Source organism: Heteronotia binoei, chromosome 2 (assembly GCF_032191835.1).
Source record: "Heteronotia binoei isolate CCM8104 ecotype False Entrance Well chromosome 2, APGP_CSIRO_Hbin_v1, whole genome shotgun sequence".
NCBI lineage: Eukaryota > Metazoa > Chordata > Lepidosauria > Squamata > Gekkonidae > Heteronotia > Heteronotia binoei.
In genome coordinates this window covers 69,114,147-69,138,296 of record NC_083224.1, presented here as the reverse complement: position 1 = coordinate 69,138,296, position 24,150 = coordinate 69,114,147, and the positions used below count along the sequence as shown (strand labels likewise).

Here is a 24,150-nt window from a genome sequence, read left to right as displayed (position 1 = left end):
AACTTACAGTCTTGCAATATTGCTTTATCCTGCAATTTCTTGATAGTAGCATCTTGGTCTTTTATTTTAACTTCAATCTCTTCAGGTTTTTTTGCTGTTGCTTGAGATTCTTTTTTAAGTTCCTCAATCTCCTTCTTAAATTCTTTCTTTACTTCTTTAGCACTAGAGTTGATTTCTTTGGTTATTTCTTTAGTTAATTTCTTTTCACTGCCTGTTATTAATTCCTTTGTTGCCTTTAATAATCTTGTTTCTATAGTGTCCAATTGTTCTTGGACTTGTTTAGACATTTTCCCTTCTCCCACTGAGGCTGCTCTTAAACGTGTAACTCTAGATCCCAGCTTCTGATCAGACATTACTATCTGCCCATTGCTTATAATGGGATCTTAGTTGGTCTCACCAATCCACAATCCAATGGTTGCATTCAATAGATTGAAGCCTGCCCTTTCCAGCAAGGCCAAAATTGCCATCCTAGGAGCCTCCTAGCTCCAGATATTAATTTTAAAAGTTCTTAAATTCCTCAAAATGGCAGCCGCGATGTTTTCAAGCCTCTGTTTTAAAAAGTTTTCCTTTTTCCCCTAGGGCTTAGTCTGTATTTCCAAATATATAGTCCAAACTGTTTTGCCATTTGAGGATGATTTGTGTTGGTTTTAAACATTTTTATAGTCCAAATCCAGTTTATTTTTATTAAAACTTTTATTAAAAGACAATGGTTCCTGAAGGTCTGGGACATAATAGCAATGGATAAGATAGCAAACACAATTCGGCAATCAGAAGTTTTAGAAAGCGGAAAAGACAATAACACGTTTGTGGAAAAATGGTATCATTTCTTTAAGTTTGTACAAGAACAACAAAATGTTTCATGTCAACTGCCAGAAAAATATATAGACTTTGTATTCTATTAAGTCTCTCTACATAATTTTATAATCATAATGGGATGGCTAAAGTTATAGATATTGTAATAGTTGTATGTGTTGGATTGTTATTGTTATATTAATATTAATAAATTTATTTAAAATTGGGGAAAAAAAACTTTGGCCTTTCTATAATGGCCTTCAATGATTCTCTATGGTTCCTGATTCTGGAATATACCCGGATGTTTGGAGGTTCCTCTTCTTTCGCCACTTGCTTCCTGACTATCTGGCAATGAAGTCCTGTTCTCTATGATTGTAAATCTCACAATACTTGAAGGAGTCGTCACTTCCTGCTTCGTCATGAGAGTCTGCAGCTTTGTTATGGCTGGGGGTTTTTTTCAAAGCCACAAAAATTCCAAACAGCAAGTATTTTTCTGCACTTTACTGCTTTCTCTTAGCTCCAAAAATTCCACCTTTACCCCCTTCCACTTCTCCTTAATTTCTTACTTTGACAAATAGTTCTGGATCTTAGCACTTTTCTTTAAACAGTCTTAATTTGCTCCCAGAATGATAGATAAGAATATTTTACCTTAGCGCCGTCTAATCTTGCTCATACCATCCAGTTTTCCTTCAGAAGTTATTATAGTCTATAGAAGGCTGGAACCTTGATGAGTTTAAGTCAGTTCAATGACTCCAGAGATTCTTTGTAGACGATGGGATGCAATCTCTCATCAGGGGTTCTTCATGGAATGGAAGTGCCATAACACAATTTCTCACTTGAGCAATTATTTCCATGTCCATAGGCCCATTTAGATTACAGTTAAATAAATAAGATGCAAAAATGCCAGCATCACTAGTAAACAAGTTATTCAGCAGTGCTTTATGTGGAAATTAGCATGGAAGAAAAGAAATGGAACACAGTCAAGGGAATAATCTTTGCCTAAATGCATTGACTTGGATCTACTGTAGCATTTTTGGGGACAGAAGGATTTCTACCCATGGAGCACAATTTTCTCATCTCCACCCCAAAATAATCCCCTTCAAATGAGTGGTTTTTCAGGGGGCATTGGGGATTGAAACTGAAAGGAAGTCATGTCACACAGGCAAAATACTTCAATTTACAGAAACGTTCCAGTAGTTCAAGCAACAATCAAATTGAACTTTCATGCAGTTCTGTCAGAAGGATTTTAAAATCATTTTTCTGTCTTCCGTCATAGAGTGTCTGGAGGGGAATTATTTGACCGTATTTTAGAACGAGGTGTATACACTGAGAAAGATGCAAGCATTGTAATTCGACAAGTCCTGGAAGCTGTGCAGTATCTTCATGAGAATGGGATAGTCCACCGAGATCTGAAGGTATAGTACTTTGGCCTTAGAATCATAATTATCTAGTGCGGTGGCCAAATAGAGCTCTCCCTTTGGTTTAGGGGTGCATTGCATGCGCTCCATAAACCATTGGCCCATCATGGCTCAGTCAGCGTCTCTGGCCTCCCATTGCAGGCCCAGGAATGTTGAACAAACTGCCAAAAATAGTCTTACCTTAGAGACAGCTACATCTTCTATGCTTCTCTGTGTCCTCTCTGTCAACCAGCCTCAGAAAGGGCTACCGCTCTACTGCAGCCTCATGCAGGGCATTGCAACCACCACCAGCAACAGACCTCTGCCACCCCTTCAACAGCCCACACAGATGACCACCCAGGACATGCAGCCCCCATCTGTCTCCTGTGGACTTCCACACCCTCACGCAGGCCCAACTGTTCTATCATGCCCTCCTGACTGGCTTTAGACCAATTACCAGCAATAGCACTCTGCTGCCCCCTCAGAGGCCCACAAAGCTGGCCTCTCAGCAACCACTGGACACAGAGAAGCATCAGAGCTGTGTCTTTCTCTGAGGTAAGGCTGGCTATTGCTGCCAATCTCCAGGTGAGGGCTGGAGATGACTCAGAATTACAACTGTTCCAGGGGGAGAGAAAAATGATATAAGTTGCTTTGGTCTACACTGTAGAGAAAGACTGTACTTTTCCTAGGTAGGGGATGCATGGGGGGGAAGGAGATGGAAAGCTGAAGTCAGATCAGTTCCCTTACAGAAAACAGCCACCTTGAGGCACATACTCTTTGTATATCATAACGCAACCAAGAAGAAGAAGAAGAAGATATTGGATTTATATCCCGCCCTCCACTCTGAAGAGTCTCAGAGCGGCTCACAATCTCCTTTACCTTCCTCCCCCACAACAGACATCCTGTGAGGTGGGTGGGGCTGAGAGGGCTCTCACAGCAGCTGCCCTTTCAAGGACAACCTCTGCCAGAGCTATGGCTGACCCAAGGCCATGCTAGCAGATGCAAGTGGAGGAGTGGGGAATCAAACCCGGTTCTCCCAGATAAGAGTCCGCACACTTAACCACTATACCAAGCCAGGCAAAACACCCCAGATCACGCCACAAGCTCATGCTGATGCTAAATGCCACAAGTCTGAATATGACAGGAAAAGGCAGCAAAAATGCACTGCAAACAAAAGGAATGCTGAGCTTCAGTATCTGTGTGACTGTCATCATGCCCCCCACACCCTTGCAATTATTCTTTCTTATCTCCATTCTGGGCCTCTTTCAGGGCTTTGAGCCACCACAGACAGGGACACACCCACACACACATGCAGGGGGGAATCCAGCATCTCTTTCAGCTACAGAATGGGTGGGGAGACAGTGGGGGGAGGGGCAAGTGAATTCCAAGGGTTGGGCTGGATGACTGAATGTCACAGGTGGGGGATAGTGGCGTGCCAAGAGTGTGTGAGTAGTTTAGAGGAAGAGGTGTTTTTTTGGGGGGGGAGGCATTAGGATGGGGGTGGGAAGACGCCAAGGGTGGGGGGAGTGAATGCCTTGACTTGGGTGAGTGGATGGGTGGGAAGACAGCAAGGGTGGGGGGCACTCGCTCAGCCTCTTTCTAAAGCCCACTGTATTTTTCTTCGCAATGGGCCTTATTCCTTGTTTTGACAATGATGCTGCTAAATTGTCTGTGAAGTATACCTACCTAGGGTTCCATAGACTCTTATAGCTATCCACCAATCTGTACTGAGCCACATATCTTAACACGCTTCAGACATCAAAGATTTCAGGTTTTCACGGCTCGTAACATCATTAGGGTTTGTAGAATCTTTCGGGCTCAAGTGCCGTGTTCTACTCGAAGGAAAACTCTCTCCAGTAGAACACGGCACTTGAGCCTGAAAGATTCTACAAACCCTAACGCTTCAGACACTTTGCCATGGTCTTACACAGCTGGAAGAAACTGGGAACAGTATCAGCACTAGAATGTCATGACTCATGCATACAGTTTTCTGGTTTGAATAACCATTTCTTACAATCCCCATTCCTAACCGTCAGTTAAGTCAAGAGTGCAAAAAAATGAAACATTTTCAAAGTGCAGATTTGGCCTTGAGTTTCTTTCTTCTGAATAGAAGTAGGATAGTGGCTTAAGAAGCCCTTAATCAGAGGTAAGTCATTCTGAATGGAGTGTGACTACTCTAGGGCTCATTAGACTACAATCTCATTAGTTTCACATCTCCGCTAGTTGAGAGGGATAACAGCTTCTTGTCCACAGCCTGAAAACCTGCTCTACCTAACTCCTGAGGAGGACTCCAAAATCATGATCACTGACTTTGGCTTGTCTAAAATGGAGCAGAATGGCATCATGTCTACAGCATGTGGAACACCAGGCTATGTTGGTAAGCAACAAAATAGGGATTATCTGTTTCTGGGGTTATATATTACAATAAGAATGAAAACTTCCTTCCAGCAAGATTTCCTAAATGTATTGATCATAAATTAAGTTCCCAGCCACCTCTGGGCCCTTCCCCCACAGTTCCCTTTCATTTGATGTCCCTTAAATTTGTTAGTGAAATAAAACAGTTTCATCTGGAAGTTCCAAATGCAATTCTGAAACTGGAATGTATTAACATTCTTATCCTGAACACATTGATGTCAGTTAAAGGGTGTGTGCATAGCACTGCAGCTTTAATATGTAGGAAGGTAGGGAAAATATACAAATTATTGTCTAGACACTGACTTAGAAATTTGTAAAAAAAATTGTCCTCTGTGCTACCAGAACATCAAGCTGTGCTTTGTATGAGTTTAATAAAGTATCAAAATATGCCAGAAACAACTGATGAATTTATCATAAAAATTCACCTGATGTATTTTGAGGCATTGCTTTTCATGGATATTTTGCACTACTTATAAAAGAACCAAACTTTTTTCCCTTTCCTGCTTTCAGTGGGAACACAGCAGAAAGAAGAAAATCTGTCCATTGTATAACTGAAAAATATTTTGGGGTGAATTTCTGTAATAAGTTGATACATTGTCTCTGACACCTTTGGATATCCTTCTGATTTTTCCCATGGATTGTTGTGACTCTCTTGTTTTTGTTTTACTTACGCTTTACAGAATAATTATCAGTATTACTATGGTAGGTGCCATTACCTGCTGTAGAAATGGGATCTCCCTTTTCTGGGTAATTTTAATATCTTTTTTCTTGCTTGCTTGTAACTAAATTGCAGACTTCACTTCCAGACAGTGTAGTGTTGGCCAAAAGCATAGATGGTATTAGGAGGAAACTTGAGAGATTCATGAAGGATATGTCCATCAGCACCTACTAGCCATAGTGGGTGAAAGGAGCCTCTACATTAAGAAACAGTAAATCTCAGAATACCACTGCTAAGAGGCAATGTCACAGAAAGGCCTTGGCATTTATGCCATGTTTGTGGTCCTCCAGGGCAACTGAGTAGCTATTGTGCAAAACAGAACTTTGGACTAAATGGCCCACCAATCTGATCTGGCAGAGCTCTTGATATGTTAACTCTGTCTTGTAACATTGAAAGAGAATTTGGTTTTTTTTGTTTTGTTTTTTAAAGAATTGTTCACAGTGGGCGTTTTCGCACTCACCTTCAGCCAGCGCGACCCCCCTCTTCACCGCGCAGGATCTGCGTGGATTTCGCACTAAATGCCGCAGAGCAGCCTTTTGCGCCGGAAACTCCCGGCGCAAAAGCTGCTCAAATGTAAACCGCCAAAAAGCAGTTTCCGTTTGCGCGGCTTTTGCGACGGGAGTTTCCGGCTCTTCCGGCTGCTCCGCGGCATTTAGTGCGAAATCCGCGCAGATCCTGAGGGGTGAAGAGGGGGGTCGTGCCGGCTGAACGTGAGTGCAAAAACGCCCAGTGTTTCTTAAAAAGGTAGTCCCCTGTGCAAGCACCAGTCGTTTCTGACTTGATGACATCACATCACGACGTTTTCACAGCAGACTTTTTGCAGGGTAGTTTGCCATTGCCTTCCCCAGTCATCCACACTTTCCCCCCAGCAAGCTGGATACGCATTTTACCAACCTCGGAAGGATGGAAGGCTGAGTCAGCCTTAAGCTGGCTACCTTAACCCAGCTTCCACCGGGATCAAACTCAGGTCATGAGCGGAGAGTTTAGACTGCAGTACTGCAGCTTTACCACTCTGTTTCTTACCTTGATGTTGTTTTTATTTCTTGCAGCTCCAGAAGTGCTAGAACAAAAGCCATATAGTAAAGCTGTGGATTGCTGGTCAATAGGAGTCATTACTTACATCCTGTGAGTGTCATCACCTGTTGCCTTTGGCAGAGTATGCTTGTAAAGCTGTCCATAAACATTCCCAGTATTTATTGGCCAGCCTACTTATCTGTGATATTTGTGGCATGTCATTTTTTTTTAAAAAAACACATAAATTAATTGATTTATTTTGTTTATATCCTGCCTTTCTCCCCAGTGGCTTACATTGTTCTCTCCTCTGTTTTATCCTCACGACAACCCTGTGAGGTAGGTTAGTCTGAGAGTGTGTGACTTGCCCAAAGTCACCCAGCAAGCTTCCATGGCAGACTAGGGATTCAAGGGTTTTCAAGGCAGGAGATATTCAGAAGCAGTTTGCCATTGCCTGGCTTCAAATCAGCCCTGCTTAGCTTCTGAGATGTTGCGAGATCAGGCTCTCCTGGGGCTATCCAGGTCAAGGCTAGGCTGAGAGTAATATGACTGTCCCAAGGTCACCCAGCAAGTTTCCATGGGGATTTGAGCCTGGATTTCACAGATGCTAGTCCCAACACCACACTGGCTATTGTGATGGAATAGCATATTGCAATTTGATTTTTTTAAAAACTGGCATGATTATATATATATATACAAGGAATTTTTCACTTTCTGAGGTTCTTTTGTATCCAGTGGCACCTTCAAGACCAAACTTTGTTTTACTGCCTCAGACCAATATGGCTGCCCACATGTATCTATTTTCTGGCTGCTATTATTATTATTATTATTATTATTATTATTATTATTATTATTATTATTATTATTATTATTATTAATGATTATTATTGAAAATAATTTTGTTGTATTGACCTGGATGGCCACAGCCTAGTAAGACTGCCAGTCCCCAGGTGGGGGCAGGGGATTCCCCCAGTTTGGGAGGCCCTCCCCCCACTTCAGGGTCATCAGAAATCAGGAGAGGGAGGAAAATGTCTGCTGGGCATTCCATTATTCCCTATGGAAACCAATAATGGAGGATTGATTTGCAGCTATCTGGGGCTTGGGAGCTGTTTTTTGAGGTAGGGGCACCAAATTTTCAGTATAGCATCTGGTACCTCTCCTCAAAACCCTCCAGGTTTCAAAAGGATTGGACTAGGGGGTCCAATTCTATGAGCCCCAAAAGAAGGTGTCCCTATCCTTCATTATTTCCAATGAAGGGAAGGCATTTAAAAGATGTGCAGTCCCTTTAAATGTGATGGTCAGAACTCCCTTTGGAGTTCATTATGCTTGTCACAACCTTGCTCCTGGCCCCACCCGCAATGTCTCCTGGTTCCACCCTTAAAGTCCCCAGATATTTCTTGAATTGGACCTGGCAACCCTTCAGATCTCAGAAGCTAAGCAGGCAATGGCAAACCACTTCTGAACGTCTCTTGCCTTGAGAATCATACAGGGTGGTCATAAGTCAGCTGTGACTTGATGGCAATAAATAAATAGGAGGGAGGGGTGATGGCAATAAATAAAGGAGGGAGGGGTGTTAAAAAATTATCCTCCCCATCCCCAGACACCTAATAGGCTAGTTTTAAATACTGTTTTAATTGTATTTTATTGGTTTTATTGGTTTTACTGTATTGTATTTGCTTGGTTTATCCGTATGTAATCCACCCTGAGCCCGCTTGGGAAAGGGTGAAAAATAAATTAACTAAAATAAATAAATAGGTACGCCACTGAGTAGGGACAATATATTGATGGGATAACATATTCAGATGAACAAACAATTTACATCTGGAAAATAACAACAGGAATTTTTTTAATCATCCCATAGAGCCATGGTTCCTATAAAAATGTGACTTTCCATAATTACTGTTTATTTAAAAAAGAAAGAGATGGATGATCAGATCATGGATCCCTAAAGTCTCACCAGTTGCCCTCTCAGACGTCTATTAATACTTTGAACTTGATACCACTGTTAATCCTCATTGCTACATCAAGTGGTGCTAGGCCCAATGTTTTAATTGTTGTTTTTATGTGTGTTTTAGTTTGGTTTTAATTGTTGTAATTTTATTTGTTTGGCTTTAATGAAGACATGTTTTATCATGGGTATTTTAAATTTCTTAGCTGCCTTGGTGGCCCTGATGAGAACAGGAAGTCCCCTCATTTCAAGAACAAATTGTCTCTTTCAGCCCTACCAATATATGGCTCATCATGATTACAAAAGTATGGGATTGTTTCTCCTATGCTTGGTTAGACCTCCTTCTGTAGTGCCTGAAGGCATCGTTTACTATTATGATTTTACATTTCTTTAGCCCCAGTAATGTGCTGGACACTACAGAGATCACAACAATATATTCAGAACCTTACCTATAGGACTTACAGTATATTGAATGGGAAAAGTCCCTGTATCTTTGTACTGATGTAATGAATCCCCTTAACCTCTTTTGTGCCACCACTTTCAGAATAATCTCTCTATGTCTGCATGTGTGTTGTTTTTTGGAGACTGGATTACAGTATTGTCTAACCCATCCCTGCTTTTTTCCCAATCTACCTCAGCCTGTGTGGGTATCCTCCTTTCTATGAAGAGACAGAGTCCAAGCTGTTTGAAAAGATCAAAGAAGGTTACTTTGAATTTGAATCTCCATTTTGGGATGATATTTCTGAATCAGGTATATTTCTGCCTCCTTCTCAAAATCTCTCAGCAGTTTTCATAGCAATACCAGCCTTCAGGTGGGACCTCGGGATCCCCCAGAATTACACCTCATCTCCAGACTACAGAGATTAATTCCCCTGAATAAGATAGATGCTTGGGAGGGTGGACTCTGGGGCATTGTGATCCACTGAGGTCCCTGTCCTCCACAGGCTCCACCCCCAAACTACAGGCATTTCCCAGCCTGGATCTGGCAATCCTACCCCCTTATCCCTAAATGGTGGCCAGGGGGACCTGGCAAACCTAAGTTTTCATGATGTTATGAATTTGGTTGTGCATAGGCCTCTCACCAAGCAACTAATGGTGGTCAGAGATTTAACAAAAGAACATTAGTTCCGCTTGATTGTGATAATCACTCTCATTTGGAAGGTAACATGCTTCAACTAGTAAGTGGGACAGAAGAACAATTTCTTGGATACTCAATATGAAGCAGCTTCCTGTGCTTATGTCCACATGCTCTGAGATTGTTTTCATGAAAGCCAGTGCATGTTATAGTCTCACTATGATATGAGCGAAGCAAGAGCCTCTGAGCCATTTTATGTTTCATAGGAGTAAAACTCTGGAACAATGAATCTTATGACAGATTGTTTTTGCTTCCTTCGTTTGCTTGTCTCATTTCCCACATTGTACATATCAGGCCTATGCTGATCACTGACTCTCCTCATTTCTCCCAAACAGCCAAAGATTTCATCTGTCACTTGTTGGAGAAGAATCCAAATAAGAGGTTCACCTGTGAGAAAGCTCTCAGGCACCCCTGGTAGGATCAATGATGCTGTTGCAATCAGACAGTGCAGCTATGGAATGGAGTAGTGACAAATGGTAGCTTAACTGCTGTGGCATCAGCCATGGCTCATAAAACAGGATTGTCTTCATTAAACAGGATTGCCATCTGCAAGAACCAGTAGAGAGGAGAATGTGAATAGGGAGCTATAAAGTTTTGTGTTGCATGTGCTGAGAGTACAAGGCTGTTAAAAATAATATGCTTTTTAAAAAAAAATTAAAACTGCAGTTGCCCTTACAATATGTAGTAGAACTGGACAGTAGGACAACATAGCATAGTTTGGTATCAGTGCCAGTGTGATACCATGATTAGACCCTCTCAGAGGGCATATTCCCACTAAAAACTGAAATTGGTTTAAAATCATTATTCATTCTCTGTTCCCAGGAAGCCTGCAGTTAGATCTAGATTAAATTTCCTGCTAACTGGAGACAGTAATTTCCACCAATTCCCCCTTCCTGCTTCAGTCCCCCAAGTTGCTTCTCGTGCCATCCCCAAGTCCCCTGATCCCCCAGGATTAGAGATCAGGTCAGGAGATCTGTGGGAGTCAGGAAGATTCTGTTCCACTTGTAACAACCTATACTCCCCTCACACCGAGGCAGAGCAAGGTGTTTTCTTTTCAGTGACAGACAAGGCAACATAACTCAAAGATAAGCAAAAATATTACTTTATTGAGCTGGCAGGCAGTTTCAGAATAGACTGGTGAAAAAAATTTAGTCTCGACCCAGGCCTTGTGGATTGTAGTTCTGGAAAGGAAGACTAGAGAGAATTCTCAGTACCTTGATAAACATGTAGAGGTAGGCAATAGAATGTTATGCTTTTATCTCCAGCTTTCCATAGCAAACAGTTCTGTGCTCTGGCTGTTCTTAAACCTCTCATGCACACTAGAATGGGAGAAATCAGTCCATTAATAGATTAATGCAGATTCCCTGTAACAGCTGGGCATGGCCTTTCTCAGACCTAGACTGGTGTATAGGGTTGCCAAGTCCAATTCAAGAAATATCTGGGGACTTTGGGGGTGGAGCCAGGAGACTTTGGGGGTGGAGCCAGGAGACATTGGGGCGGAGCCAAGAACAAGGGTGTGACAAGCATAATTGAACTCCAAGAGAGTTCTGGCCATCACATTTAAAGGGACAGCACACTTTTTAAAATGTCTTCCTTCTATAGGAAATAACAAAGAATAGGGGCACCTTCTTTTGGGGCTCATAGAATTGGACCCCCTGGTCCAATCGTTTTGAAACTTGGAGGGTACTTTGGGGAGAGGCACTAGATACTATATTGAAAATTTGGTGCCTTTACCTCAAAAAACAGCTCCCCCAGAGCCCCCCAAACCTCCAGATTAATTCCCCATTATACCCTATGAGAATTGATCTCCACATAGGGAATAATGAAGACGTTTCCCTCTCCTCCTCCCTCCCCCCCCCCCCTTTCTGGCAACTGAAGCGAGGGACTGGCCTTTCTACTCACGAGTTGCTGCCAGCTTCTTTACAGCAGCAGTCACACCATCCCAAAGTGGAGCCTTGCAATCAAGCCTCCGGAGGTGCAAAGGCACATGGTCCTTTGCAGGCGGGGTTTCTCTCCTCCCCCCCCCCCCAGCCAGCTGACTGGGCGCAGGAAGCAGCTTGCGAAAAGGAAGAACGGCTGCTGCAACGGGGCTGGGTGGGAAGGGAAGGGAGGAGAAGAAGCATCGGGCATTGGAGTCCGTCAAGACCCGCCTGCGTTCGGCAGCCACCTCCACCCGCTCGCTGGCGAGCCAGCCTCCCTTCTCAAGATTCCCTTGCCAGGCTCAGCACCTCCTCCCCGGACGACGCAAATGCTCCTTGGCGCCATTCCCCCCTCCTCCCCCCGCTTCCAGAGTTATGGAAAGCGGGAAAAGAGGCTGAAAATCCAGTATTCTCCCGCCAGGGCAGGAGGCTTGGGAAGCCTACTGGTGTAGCAGAATCCTGAGATGGTAAAATGGATGTTATTTCTAAAGCCTGCAGGTGACAGTGGTGGGGCAGACATTTGTAATGCTTCCGGTATTAAAAAAAACAAAAAACCCAAACCTGTGCAAATTTTAAAAAGCTCACCAGAAAAAAAAATTTTAGCTCAGCTCTTCACAGCCTGTACTAATTTGCCTTTTTATTAATATGGAGTGAGTTTGTTAATGTAGGGCAACTTTTGAAACTTTTAACTGTCTCACCTACAGTCTGAATTGGTACAATCCATTCTACTTCCTCAGTACTCTTCCATCTCATTACCACATCATTCTGCAACAGGTGTAGGCGTGTAACCTAGGTCCTAGTTCTTAACAAGGTAGTAATCCTATGTTCTGGCCAGTCTGAAACTGAGTGCTATTCTGCAAAATAGTCATAAAGGTCAGGGAGAAGGCCAAGCTAGACTCCTTCCTTCTGATTTCTTATTATCTGTGGGGACAGCATTTTGAGGGGGAGGGGCTGGGGCTCAGTTGCAGAACATCTTCTTAGCAAACAGAAAGTCCCAGCATTTCCAGTTGAAAGAATCTGATAAGAGTTGATGTGAAAGACAAGTGCCTGAGACTCTAGAGAGCCAGTCTGAGTAGACAAGATTGACCTTAATGGACCAATGGTCTGATTCAGTATGAGGCATATGTTCATGTGATTGTAAGATCATTCAATAACACAAGCCCCAGAAGAAAAGAGTAGGAGTCCAGTAGCACCTTAAATACTACCAAATTTGTGGTAGGGTATGAGCTTTCATGAGTCTCTGCTTACTTCTTCAGATATGAGGTATCTGAAGAAGTGAGCAGTGGCTCATGAAGTGCAGTGACCCTACCACAAATTGTGTTAGTTTTTAAGATGCTATTGGACTCTTACTCTTTTCTATTGCTACAGACAGACTAGCATGGTTACCCATCTTCCCCAGAGTGTAGTAGTACACTCACCACAACTCAAGAGATATACTTACCATCTCCATGAGACTGAGGCTTATATGCAGGACAAGGAGTCAGATTTTTTAAAAAAAAAACATCTTTGACCTTCTGTTGCACTTTTAGGAATATTATGGTAAAGGCTTGTGAAAGTGCAGCTTGGGAAAGTTGATTAGACCTACTATTGATATGCAAGGTCACCATTCATACAGCAAGGGATGGAAGCACCACACTCTGAACCCCCTCAACCATTGAAGAATTTTTGTATGTAGTAGTTTGTTGAATTTTCTTTTGGGTTTCGTTACTACTGATTGAACATAACAAAAAAGTTATGGAGCTGTTGCAAGAATTGAAAATGCCTTGCAAGCACCATCTGCCTACATGCCTGCTCTTCCTCTCACTCCATCTGCAGGATTAATGGCAACACAGCCCTCCACCGCGACATATACCCATCTGTCAGTGCACAGATCCAGAAAAATTTTGCAAAAAGCAAGTGGAAGGTAAATTGCATTATGCTAACATCCCAACAATACAGCAGGCTAAAAAGCTATTTTATCTCCATGGGTAGGGGATCCTAGATTAAAAGAAACCTATCTTGTTTAATTGATTACTTTCTGCCTATAATGAGGGTAGCAGGGCCAGCTCACCCACTAGGCAAACTAGGCAGTTGCCTAGGGCACCAGCAGGGTGGGGTCGCCAAATTCAGCCTTTACCCCCCCCTCCTAGTTTGCCCCCCTGCATCTCCTGCTCCCTCCCTTTCCCACCCTAGGTCTATTTCAATGCCCAGAAGGGTGATGGAGTGCGGTCCCGGGCTGTCTAATGGCAGCCCTCCCACCAATCAGCTGATTGGCGAGTAAAACTGTGCTGTGCACTCACTCAGCACCCGAGCAGGCCAGCAGCAGCATGAACAAACTGCGTCCTGAAAGGGCACCACTGCTCCCTCCACCTGGGAGCAACAGCAGTGTCCTTACGGGATGCGGTTGGTTCATGCTGCTGCTGGCCTGCCCAGGCACTGAGCGAGTGCGGAGCACAGTTTTACCTGCTGAGCTGCTATCGGTGGAGGGGGGAGGTGCCTTTAGACAGCCTGGGAGGCGCTCGATCACCCTTCCAGACATTGAAATAGACTCGGGGTGGGGAAGGGAGGGAGGAGGGGGTGCGGCACTGTGGAGGGGGGAGGCGTGGGGGCGCTGTGGAGGGGGGGGGGTGGCAGGCCACCAGTCTGCGCAGGGCTCCATGTGGAGAAGACCACCTTGAGGTCTGCTTCTAAGGATAAGATGCCTGTAGTGAAGTAGCATCTGAAAGGAACTAATGTCCAAGATTCTGGCAAGCATTTTCACAAAATAGACTGTCTTCTCCTTTCTTAGCAAGCGTTCAATGCTGCAGCTGTTGTTCATCATATGAAGAAACTCCATATGAATTGCCACCATGCAGACACCAATGCTGGAAGCAGTCTCCCAGTCATAGAAGTGCAAGATGCATCAAGACCTAATAGTCCACCAGTCACCAGTAAGGAACAACCCAGACAAGATGTCAGTACTTTGATGCCTCTGTTACCATTCCACAATGTGTTAGATCTTTCTGATGAACAAGACAAAATGGCAGACAGCACGTATTTGAAGCACCTGGTTAGCAAGTCTCTCCCCATGAATGCCTGCACAGCTACGGCAGAAGATCAGACCTCTCCAAACAGATCTCCATTTGACTGTTCTTCAACATGCGGAACACATGAGAAAGTGAAGCCAACCTTTTGTTCAGAGTCAGTGCTCTTCAAAAGAACTATTAAGCCTCAGTAAGTGTTTGCTGCATTATCTGATGTTATTAAACAAAATGTTCTAATTATTGTGTGTACGGTAAGAGTTAACTATAGGGAACAAAGAAGGCGGACAGAATAGACAAAGCTGTGATATGTGATTAAAAACTGAGATATTGTCTTTTTGCCCTGCAAGGAATCCTAAGGTAGTTAACAATACAAAGGAAACTGACCACAATATTAAAACCAACACCACAACATAAGACAATGATAGCATAAAACAGCAAAATAAAAGGTAATAGCAGCATCAAAAACAATCAGATAAAATCAAACACCTCTTATTGCCTCTAATGGCATGAAATATTAAAAGGTCTCTACTACTGCTCTAACAAGATTTCCTGGGGAGAGAGATCCAGACTATGAGCACCATTGCAGGAAAAAGCCTCGTTAATTCTCATTCCGATTTCACACTAGTGCTTGTTCCAGGCAGAGAGCCCTTTTGCCCCCAGCACTTCTCTCTGTTTTCGCACAAGCTGCCACAGAGCTGCAAGTTGGCACACCGCTCTTCCATGGCAAGCAGAAACCGCTTGTAAGAGAATCTTGCTTGCTGCAGGAAAGCGGTGTGCCAACTCGCAGCTCTGAAGCAGCTTGTGCGAATATGGTGAGAACTGCTGGGAGCAAAAGGGCTATCCATTCAGAACAAGCCTAGTACAAAATCGGTTTCACTGTCCCTTTGCCCTGAATGCTACCAGGCGGCACTATTTGTGGACTCCATTTTGGATTGTAATACCACCTACATTATAAAAGTTGAAAGTTGGCACATTATAGGTGTATCAGCCAAGTAGTTTTGAGGTCTACATCTAAGCCATATTCACTAGGCATAAAGTGCACATCTACACCATATAATGACTATGATCCAACAACTTGAGCCTGCTTTGATTCATTGTCTGTACTTGCCCATCCCCATTACAGTTGGACTCTGATTCACTACAGCAAGATACAAACTTCTGTCCATAGGGATAGAAGTACCAGCTATTTGCATTTTTATTTTTCCCAAATAATGTGCCAAAACAATAGTACAAAACGATGTGAAAGCCTTAGAGCAGAAATGATTCCACAAATGGTTTACCTTCTTTTATGTCTTCCTTGATTTTTTTAAGAAAACCCACAGATCCTCATTTCAAGAGAAGTATTAGACACAACAAATTTGTTTACATTGTAATTTCCTAAGGGTAATGTATGAGGCCTAAAGCAATCTTCTTTCACAAAAAAATATTTTCTTTTACTTACTTTTACTTAATTTTATCCCCCCCACCCTTTTGACTGAGTATCAAAGTGGATTATACAGTGTAAAATAATGCTTTCATATAGCATGAGGCATATACAATACAAAATAGAAAGAAACACGTACTTAATCCACAAGGGTTTACGAGGAGCATCTCATTTCCCCTCCCTATTATCTCCTTGTTCCCTTTCCTGAAAGTCCCCATAGCCTCTTCCCTTTTCCTGCTTCCTTCTCTCCTTCCCACCTACCAGGCAACCTACTTTTATATAATCGTGGTCTTGCAGCCTGCAGCGTAGCTGCTAGGCTGCTTAGACCTGTTTGCCCTCCAGGGCGGGAGAGTGGGACTGCGCCGCGTTTAGGCGCGCTTTGCTGGGGGCGGGGTTTAGCCGAGTCAACGGCTGGCTCCCCGTCCCTTCCTCAGTCCCTCGACGATCGGCCCTCCCACCCGCCCTGTCTGCTATGTAGGCATTGCTGGTTGCCTCATTTGGGGAGCCGGGTAGGAATTTTTTACGCCCCAGCTGATTGGCTGGTGCTGGGGTGTGTTTTTCGCCTACCCTGCATAGCAGTGCAGTGGATTGTGGAATTGGCTCTGGGAAGGTGCCTTTAAATAGGTGGTCACTTTAGTTGGCAGGTTTTAGGGGTTTAGGACACTATGCGGCTAGGGGAGGACTGTGAAGCATCCCCCCCTTTGGGGGAAATTTGGGGTCTGGCATGATCGGCCTTGGGGTTTGGAGACCCGGGTTGGAGAATGCAGACTGTCCAGGAGGCTCGGCTAGAGGGTGCCTTTCTGCCGAGACGTGCGTCTGGGTTTGGGCCCTCTGGTTCGGGCCTCCCTGCTGGGCCTGCCTGGAGGGAGCTGAGCAGCTCAGCTTCGGAAGGGGGGCTGGGTCCTCGCCCGTTAATGGCAGGGGAGCGGTCGCAGTGACCCCTAGCCCTGGCCAGGCCGCTGGTGGGGTTCCCTTGCTGTTCATGTTGTGAGTTAATAAAGTGGCCCAATTTTAATCCAATGCATTGTGTCCGACTCGTTATTCCGACCTTGGCGGGCAATCCTCTGTCTTCTGCTTTCCTTCCTTCCCTCCCCCTGGCAGCCTCTCCCTAGGAAAACTCTGGCCAAACAGTGCATATCTTTTTCCTGACTGAGTCTGGCCCAATCACATGGTGGGAAACCTACAAGGACTTGTGGGTACACACTAGTTGCTCCTACTCGCCTTCTGGTGACCCTATATCCTCAACTTTCCCTGTTTCCTTTTCTACTTCCCACCCACCATCATATTTTTATCTGCATCTTATTTTCAACTATTTTTATTATTTATTTACTTCATTTATGTCCCAATTTTCTTCAATGGGGACACAAAGCAGCTTTCACCTCCTCCTCTCCTCCATTTCATCCTCACAACAACCCTGCATTATGAGGGAGCTTCTACAGAAGAGTGGGGATTTGAAGGTGGGTCTCCGAGATCCTAGTCTGCTACTGGCCTTAGTGACTGCTGTTGAACAATAGCAAGCAATTGGGCCTTGGTGAGTCATGCAAGTCACATGGTAGCATTTCTCAAGGTGGCTGTTGTCAGGTCTGGCCCCAATAAGTCCTCCTTCAAAGGCTAAGACAACCCTGGAAAGGGCTCCTTCTCTATCCCTCTGACTTTTTCTAATAAAAACCAAGACTTGAATATTGTTGTGTTTCCCTAGCAATAGCCACTGGGGTATCTGTTTCTTAGAGCTACAGGAATTCTTTTTATCATTTGAGGTGCGTTAACCCTCCCCCTTATTTTTTTTTTTAATTTAGGGTTGCTGGGTCCTATGATTGCACTTGTGAGGGAGGGACTTTCTGAGAGTGAAGGTGGAACACCCCAATGTGCTGGTGTCACATGGAAGCGATCTCATCATGTCAGCAATGTTGTGTGGCAACACTCTGCTTTTTGGGCAAAACTATAGTAAAATCACTCAAACCATAGAGTTTTACTCAAAAAACAGTGTGTTGCTGATGTGATAATGTGCTGACATCATGTGGAAGTGAGATTATGTCTGGGAGCAGGATTTTCCCCACCAACCAACTGGCCAGTGGTGGGCAGAAACCAAGCCTGTAGCCAGAAAATTTTAGTTTGGGGGGGGGGGCACAAATAATTTTGGGGGGTGGAGGGGCCCCCTCTGGAAGCCCCCACTCTCTCTGCCACCACTTTTCTGGTGATCTCGGATCTCCCCACTGCTCTGGCGGCCCCTGCCTTACTCCACTCCCTCCCTTCCTCCCACCCACCCGCTGAACATGCTGAGCATGCCAGGAAGCGGCGGGAGGTTGGTGGCAAGAGCCAGCGCTTCCAGGACATCACGTCGAAAGGAGAGAGATGGGCTGGGACTGGAGGTTTTCTTCTGCTGGTGCCAGCCTGGGCCAAGTGCCCCGGCCACCAACTCCCAGCTCATATTGCTGGGGGGTGGGTTTGTTTCCCATCAGGGATGGCAGGGACAAGGGTGGCAGAGATGGGAGCTGAAGAGCCCTTCCCAGACCATCCCCTACCACCCCGGGAGGGAGCCGGACAAGAAGCAAAGTGGAGCCACCTCCCAGTACGCGCAGCAGGCCATACCCCCTCAATCTTTCCAAGCCCTGTGCCCCTCTGCTCTCATCGGGTTCCACTAGAGCCTCTGGGCTGGGGTCCTCTCTTCCACTCCTCCCCTCTGTCCCCAGGGCTCCTTCTACCTTTCTGACCCTCCTCAGCCGTGTCTGCTTCAGCTGACAGCACGGCACAGCTTTTCCCACAGCTTCTTCCTGCAGGGGAGACCGCCCACTCTTTACTACTTCAGTGGGTGGGTGAGTTGGTGGGAGGGAGGGAGGGGAAGGCACCTGTGGAGTGGAGGCCGCCAGAGCTGCAGGGAGATCCAAGGCCGCCAGAAAAGTGGCGGCAGAGAGAGTAGGCTGAGGAAAGGAGGGGCCATAAAGGTGCAAGGTGGGGTTGGGGGGCCGTGTCCCTCCATGCCCTCCTGTGGCTACGGGCCTGGCAGGAACCTCCCATGGCTACGGGCCCGGCAGGAATGAGGGATCTCCCACCCCCAACCTCAAAAACTTTTGTAGAAAAGTCTGCTTTGTCCAGTCTCTGGCTTTAAGTATCCACAGACAGGGTGGAATTTTTGTCCATCATCTATCTTGTGTGAACCCCAATCCCATGAGGCGCTAATAGCACATGCGAAATTCAAATATTTTGGGTGTTATATGTGAAGTCATAGAGTTTAATTAATTTACTTTTCAAATGGCTGCTATAATAACCCAACAAAGACATATCTGCATGCAAAAGCAGGCTACTATGCAATCAGCTGATTAAGATCAAAGACTCAAAAAGATAGACATCCAATGCTGATGACTGCCTCCCCTTGAAGTAACTGGATGCATCTTGGGATATGGCTGGGTCTCAGCATGCCCAGAGGCAATGGCTGCTGTGGGCAGTTTAAGTACACATGACTAGAACTGGATTGAACCTTGAATTTTGTATTGGGCTTGTCTAAAATGATCTAAAAACAGTATAAAAATGAATAGTGTTTAAAGGTTTTTTCTGTAACTGCTTAAACATTATTGTGAACTATTTTGTCTCTTTCAAGATTTAGCTTTGGTCGGCCTTTCAAATGTATGCGGAAATAACACAGTAGCTTACTACCTTTACTGCTGGTATTTATTAGTGAATGCATCCTTGAATCACATAGCTAAGCTGACATTTTGCTAATGAGCTGACTCATTTCTATACATAAGTAAATGCTGCTTTTTCCATCCATGAAAGAAATTCACTATTTTGCTTTTCCTCCATTCTTTTTTTTCTAAAACACAGTCACTTCAAATCAGAGGTCCTTGTTCCAGGGAAAGCCAATAACCACTCATATTTTGGCACTGGGCAAACTGGAGTTTGCTTGATCATGTGATTGGAGAAACAGCCATATGAATCACATGCACGCTTTTACAGGTAAATCATACATAATACAAACATTCATAAAATTGGATCCAGCCAGTTTTTCTGCTAATGAAAAAGAGTGGAGGTATATCCTCTGACAAAGCTACACTGGGGATAATGGGACCTGCATAAATATAAAACCATGCAGGACAGAGGCTGTAGGAAGGAGAAGAATTGGACAAAACAGAGAAAAGGCTGGCTGGATCCAACCCTTGGAGAAACAACGTTTGAGGGATGACATTACAGAGGTTTACAAAAGAGCAAAGTTGGAGTCCAGTAACACCTTTAAGACCAACAAAGTTTATTGAGAATGTAAGCTTTTGTGTGCTAAAAGCACACTTCATCAGACAATAGTATGGGATGGAATTAGCTGTCCTACATATATAGAGAGTGGGCAGTGAATTTGTATGCAAAATAGTGAAAATGTTTTTAGCAGATTAAAAGAATGACAAGTTGAGGTCTGGTAATTGTCGGTTTGGGTTGACTGGGCAGAAAAAAAACAACAAAGGTAATAAATGTCAGAATTGGAGACTGATGTCAATGTCATGTCTCTTAATCATGAAGAGTAATAAATTGAGTCTATTGTAATGTTCCATTGGTTTCCTCTAAAGCATGGGTTAAAATAACAACATTTTCCTGTAGAATGAAGCTGAAGTCTACTCTGTTCAAATACTAACACAAAAATACATTAGAATACAGTGAATGTATGCCTCTCAAGCATGGGTTAATCCAGGGGTGGCCAAACTGCAGCTTGGGGGCTACATTTCACACATATTGTGTGGCTCTCAAGCTCTCATCACCCTGTTGGATGGCTTGGAGAAGACATTTGTCTCTTTGAATCGCTTCTCTAAGCCAGCCAGTGGCTTGGAGAGTTCATTTAAAGTTAGAGTTGTTTTCTTTCCGCCTGTCCCTTCTCCCACCCCCATCTATTTGCCTTCCTTCATTCCTTCTCTCAAACATCTGACATTCATGGAGAGCCAGTTTGGTGTGTGGAGAGCCAGTTTGGTGTAGTGGTTAAGTGTGCGGACTCTTATCTGGGTTAAGTGTGCGGACTCTTATCTGGGAGAACCGGGTTTGATTCCCCACTCCTCCACTTGCACCTGCTAGCATGGCCTTGATTCCCCACTCCTCCACTTGCACCTGCTAGCATGGCCTTGGGTCAGCCATAGCTCTGGCAGAGGTTGTCCTTGAAAGGGCAGCTGCTGTGAGAGCCCTCTCCAGCCCCACCCACCTCACAGGGTGTCTGTTGTGGGGGAGGAAGGTAAAGGAGATTGTGAGCCGCTCTGAGACTCTTCGGAGTGGAGGGCGGGATAGAAATCCAATATCTTCTTCTTCTTCTTCTTCATGTCTTGGGCCTCTCAAACACCTGGCATTTATTCTGTGGCTCTTACATTAAGCAAGTTTGACCACCCCTGGGTTAAACTAACAACATCCTTTTCTAAGAGTAGTTCTGTCAGAGAGATTTCTATTCTATTCTGTTGCATAATATCACAGACATTATTCTGATACAATATTCTAAAAGAGAAATACAGTGAAATACAGTGGATGTATAGCTCTACTTGGTGATAATGGATTTAGCATATGCAATAAGATAAGAAACCAATATCCCTGTTCCGTCCCAGGGAGGTGTTTGTTCCAAGTTTCATAATAACTTGTAATTCAGCAGTTTCCCTTTCCATTCTGTTCTTGAAATTTCTTTGTAGTAAAACAGCTACTTTGAGGTCACCCATTGAATGTCTTAGAACACTGAAATGTTCTCCTATGGGTTTCTCAGACCGATTCCCCACTAGGCTTGTTCTGGAGTCAAAGCTCTTTTTCCCCTGCTCATCTTCCAACATTATATATGCCATTAAATGCCAACAATGCACTTCTCTGCATAGGACAAACAGGACAAGCCCTATGTCAAAGGATAAAGGGACACAAATCTGACATCAGGAATTACAAAACAGACCAATTTCCCACTAGGCTTGTTCTGGTGTCAGAGCTCTTTTTCCCCTGACGCTTTCATCCAATTTCGCACAAGCTGCCACACTGCAGAGACTTGGCCCACCTCTTTCCTGCAGCAAGTAAGATCCTCTGAAAATCGGTTTCTGCTTGCTGCGGGAAAGAGGCAGGCCGAGTTGCAGCTGTGGGGCAGCTTGTGCAAAATTGGATGGAAGTGTGTGTGGGGGGGGGGGGGTAGAGCTCCAAAGCCAGAACAAGCCTAGTGGGGAATAGGTCTGTTTTGAATTCCTAGTGTCAGATTTGTGTCCATTTATCCTTTGACATAGGGTTTGTCCTGATTGTCTTATGTAGAGAATTGAAGTGCATTGTTGGCATTTAATGGCATATACAATGTTGGAAGATGAGCAGGTGAATGAGCCTGAGATGGTATAGTTAATACTGTTAGATCCAATGATAGTGTTGTCTGGGTATAGAGGATTACAAAATTATGCATAGGATAGAGAAGGCAGAGAAAAATATTTTTCCCTTTCTCAAAATACAAGAACTCGTGGTCACTTTATGAAATTAATGAGCTGTAGGCTTAGAACAGATAAAAGGAAGTACTTCTTCATCCAAAGAGTAATCCAACATGGAATCCACTGTTGCAGGAAGTGGTGGCAGCTACACGCATATATAGCTTCAAGAGGAGATTGGATAAACATATGGAGCAGAGATCCATCAGTGGCTGTTAGCCACAAGGTATAGATGGAACACTATGTCAGGGGCAGTGATGCTCTGTATTTTTGGGAAGCAACAGTAGGAGGACTTCTGGAGTTGTGGCCCCTTTGCTGGAGCTCCTAATGACACCTGGGTTTTGGCCACTGTGTGACATCGAATGGACCCATTGGACCCATGCCCTTCCTGGCTTATTAAATCTTGCCAAGGGGATCTCAGATATCCTATACGGGATATCATAAACAGATCCCTGACAGAAGGGCTCTTTCCAGCGCCGCTCAAAGAGGCTGTGGTCCGTCCCCTCTTAAAAAAACCATCTTTAGACCCGGCCCAATTGGCACACTATAGGCCGGTCTCAAATTTGCCCTTCCTGGGCAAACTTATCGAGAGGGCAGTGGCGAGGCAGCTACAGACTTTCCTGGAGGACGCTTCCGTCCTTGACCCACTCCAGTCCGGCTTTCGCCCAGGTCACGGGACGGAGACGGTGTTGGTTGCCCTGGTAGATGACCTTCAACGGCATCTGGATCGGGGTGGCTCGGCAGTGCTGATGCTGTTGGACCTATCGGCGGCGTTCGATACGGTCGACCATCGGTTACTGACTTGCCGCCTCGCCGACGCGGGGATTCAGGGGTTGGCCTTGCAGTGGCTTTCCTCTTTCCTTGAAGGTCGGGGACAAAGGGTCGCAATTGGGGGGGAGCTATCCCGGAGGCACACACTTAATTGTGGAGTGCCCCAGGGAGCAGTTCTCTCCCCGATGTTATTTAACATCTATATGCGACCTCTTGCCCAGATTGCCCGAAGGTATGGGCTGGGGTGTCACCAGTATGCGGATGACACCCAGCTCTATCTACTTATGGACGGCCGACCGGTCTGCGCCCCAGAAAATCTGGACCGGGCACTACAGGCCGTGGCTGAGTGGCTCAGACTGAGTGGACTAAGACTGAATCCTGCGAAGACAGAGGTCCTTTGTTTGGGCCGTTGTGGTCCAGGGGGGGAAATCCCCCTACCAGCTTTTGACGGTGCGCCGCTGATGGCGGCGGACAGGGTCAAAAGCCTGGGGGTGCTACTGGAGCCGTCCCTAAAGATGGAGGCTCAGATAGCAACCACTGCCAAGTCCGCGTTTTTTCATCTTAGGCGGGCAAGGCAGTTGGCCCCCTTCCTGGACCGCGACGACCTAGCAACAGTGATCCATGCTACGGTCACCTCGAGGTTGGATTACTGCAATGCCCTCTACATGGGGCTGCCCCTGTGCCGGACCCGGAAATTGCAGCTGGTGCAGAATGCCGCGGCCCGGCTGTTATTGGGCCTCCCAAGGTGGGGGCACATTCGGCCGGGTCTTCGGGCTCTGCACTGGCTTCCAATAATATACCGGGTCCGGTACAAGGTGCTGGTCATTACCTTTAAAGCCCTATATGGCCTGGGACCTGCCTACCTGAAGGACCGTCTCTCCCCACACGTTCCCCAGAGAGTACTGAGGTCTGGGACGCAAAACCTTCTCACCATCCCCGGGCCCAAAGAAGTCCGTCTCAAGACAACCAGAGACAGGGCCTTTTCCACAATGGCCCCCACATGGTGGAACCAGCTGCCGGAAGAGGTGAGGGCCCTGCGGGATCTTACTCAGTTCCGCAGGGCCTGTAAGACAAGCCTCTTCCGGCTAGCCTACGCCTGACTAGATTAATGTAGCTTATCAGACCTTAGTGAAATATACGGTATAGTTTTAATGTTAAGATTTTATGGTTTTTAAATGCTTTGACTTTTTAATTGTAATAATTTTGCACTTTGTTTATTGTTTT

The 24,150-nt window shown here is 45.1% G+C and overlaps 1 protein-coding gene across 1 annotated transcript in view; it reads left to right on the top strand.

Annotated features, from left to right (window-relative positions):
- CAMK1G (calcium/calmodulin dependent protein kinase IG) overlaps positions 1 to 24,150 on the top strand; it is a 78,524-nt gene that overhangs the window by 51,099 nt on the left and 3,275 nt on the right. The window contains exons 5-12 of the mRNA XM_060231254.1: positions 2,069 to 2,207; positions 4,443 to 4,566; positions 6,372 to 6,447; positions 8,920 to 9,032; positions 9,752 to 9,830; positions 13,151 to 13,238; positions 14,103 to 14,527; positions 19,580 to 19,711. Coding sequence (XP_060087237.1) covers positions 2,069 to 2,207; positions 4,443 to 4,566; positions 6,372 to 6,447; positions 8,920 to 9,032; positions 9,752 to 9,830; positions 13,151 to 13,238; positions 14,103 to 14,527; positions 19,580 to 19,670 — 1,135 coding nt within the window. The 3' untranslated portion in view covers positions 19,671 to 19,711. The remainder of the gene's footprint in view (positions 1 to 2,068; positions 2,208 to 4,442; positions 4,567 to 6,371; positions 6,448 to 8,919; positions 9,033 to 9,751; positions 9,831 to 13,150; positions 13,239 to 14,102; positions 14,528 to 19,579; positions 19,712 to 24,150) is intronic.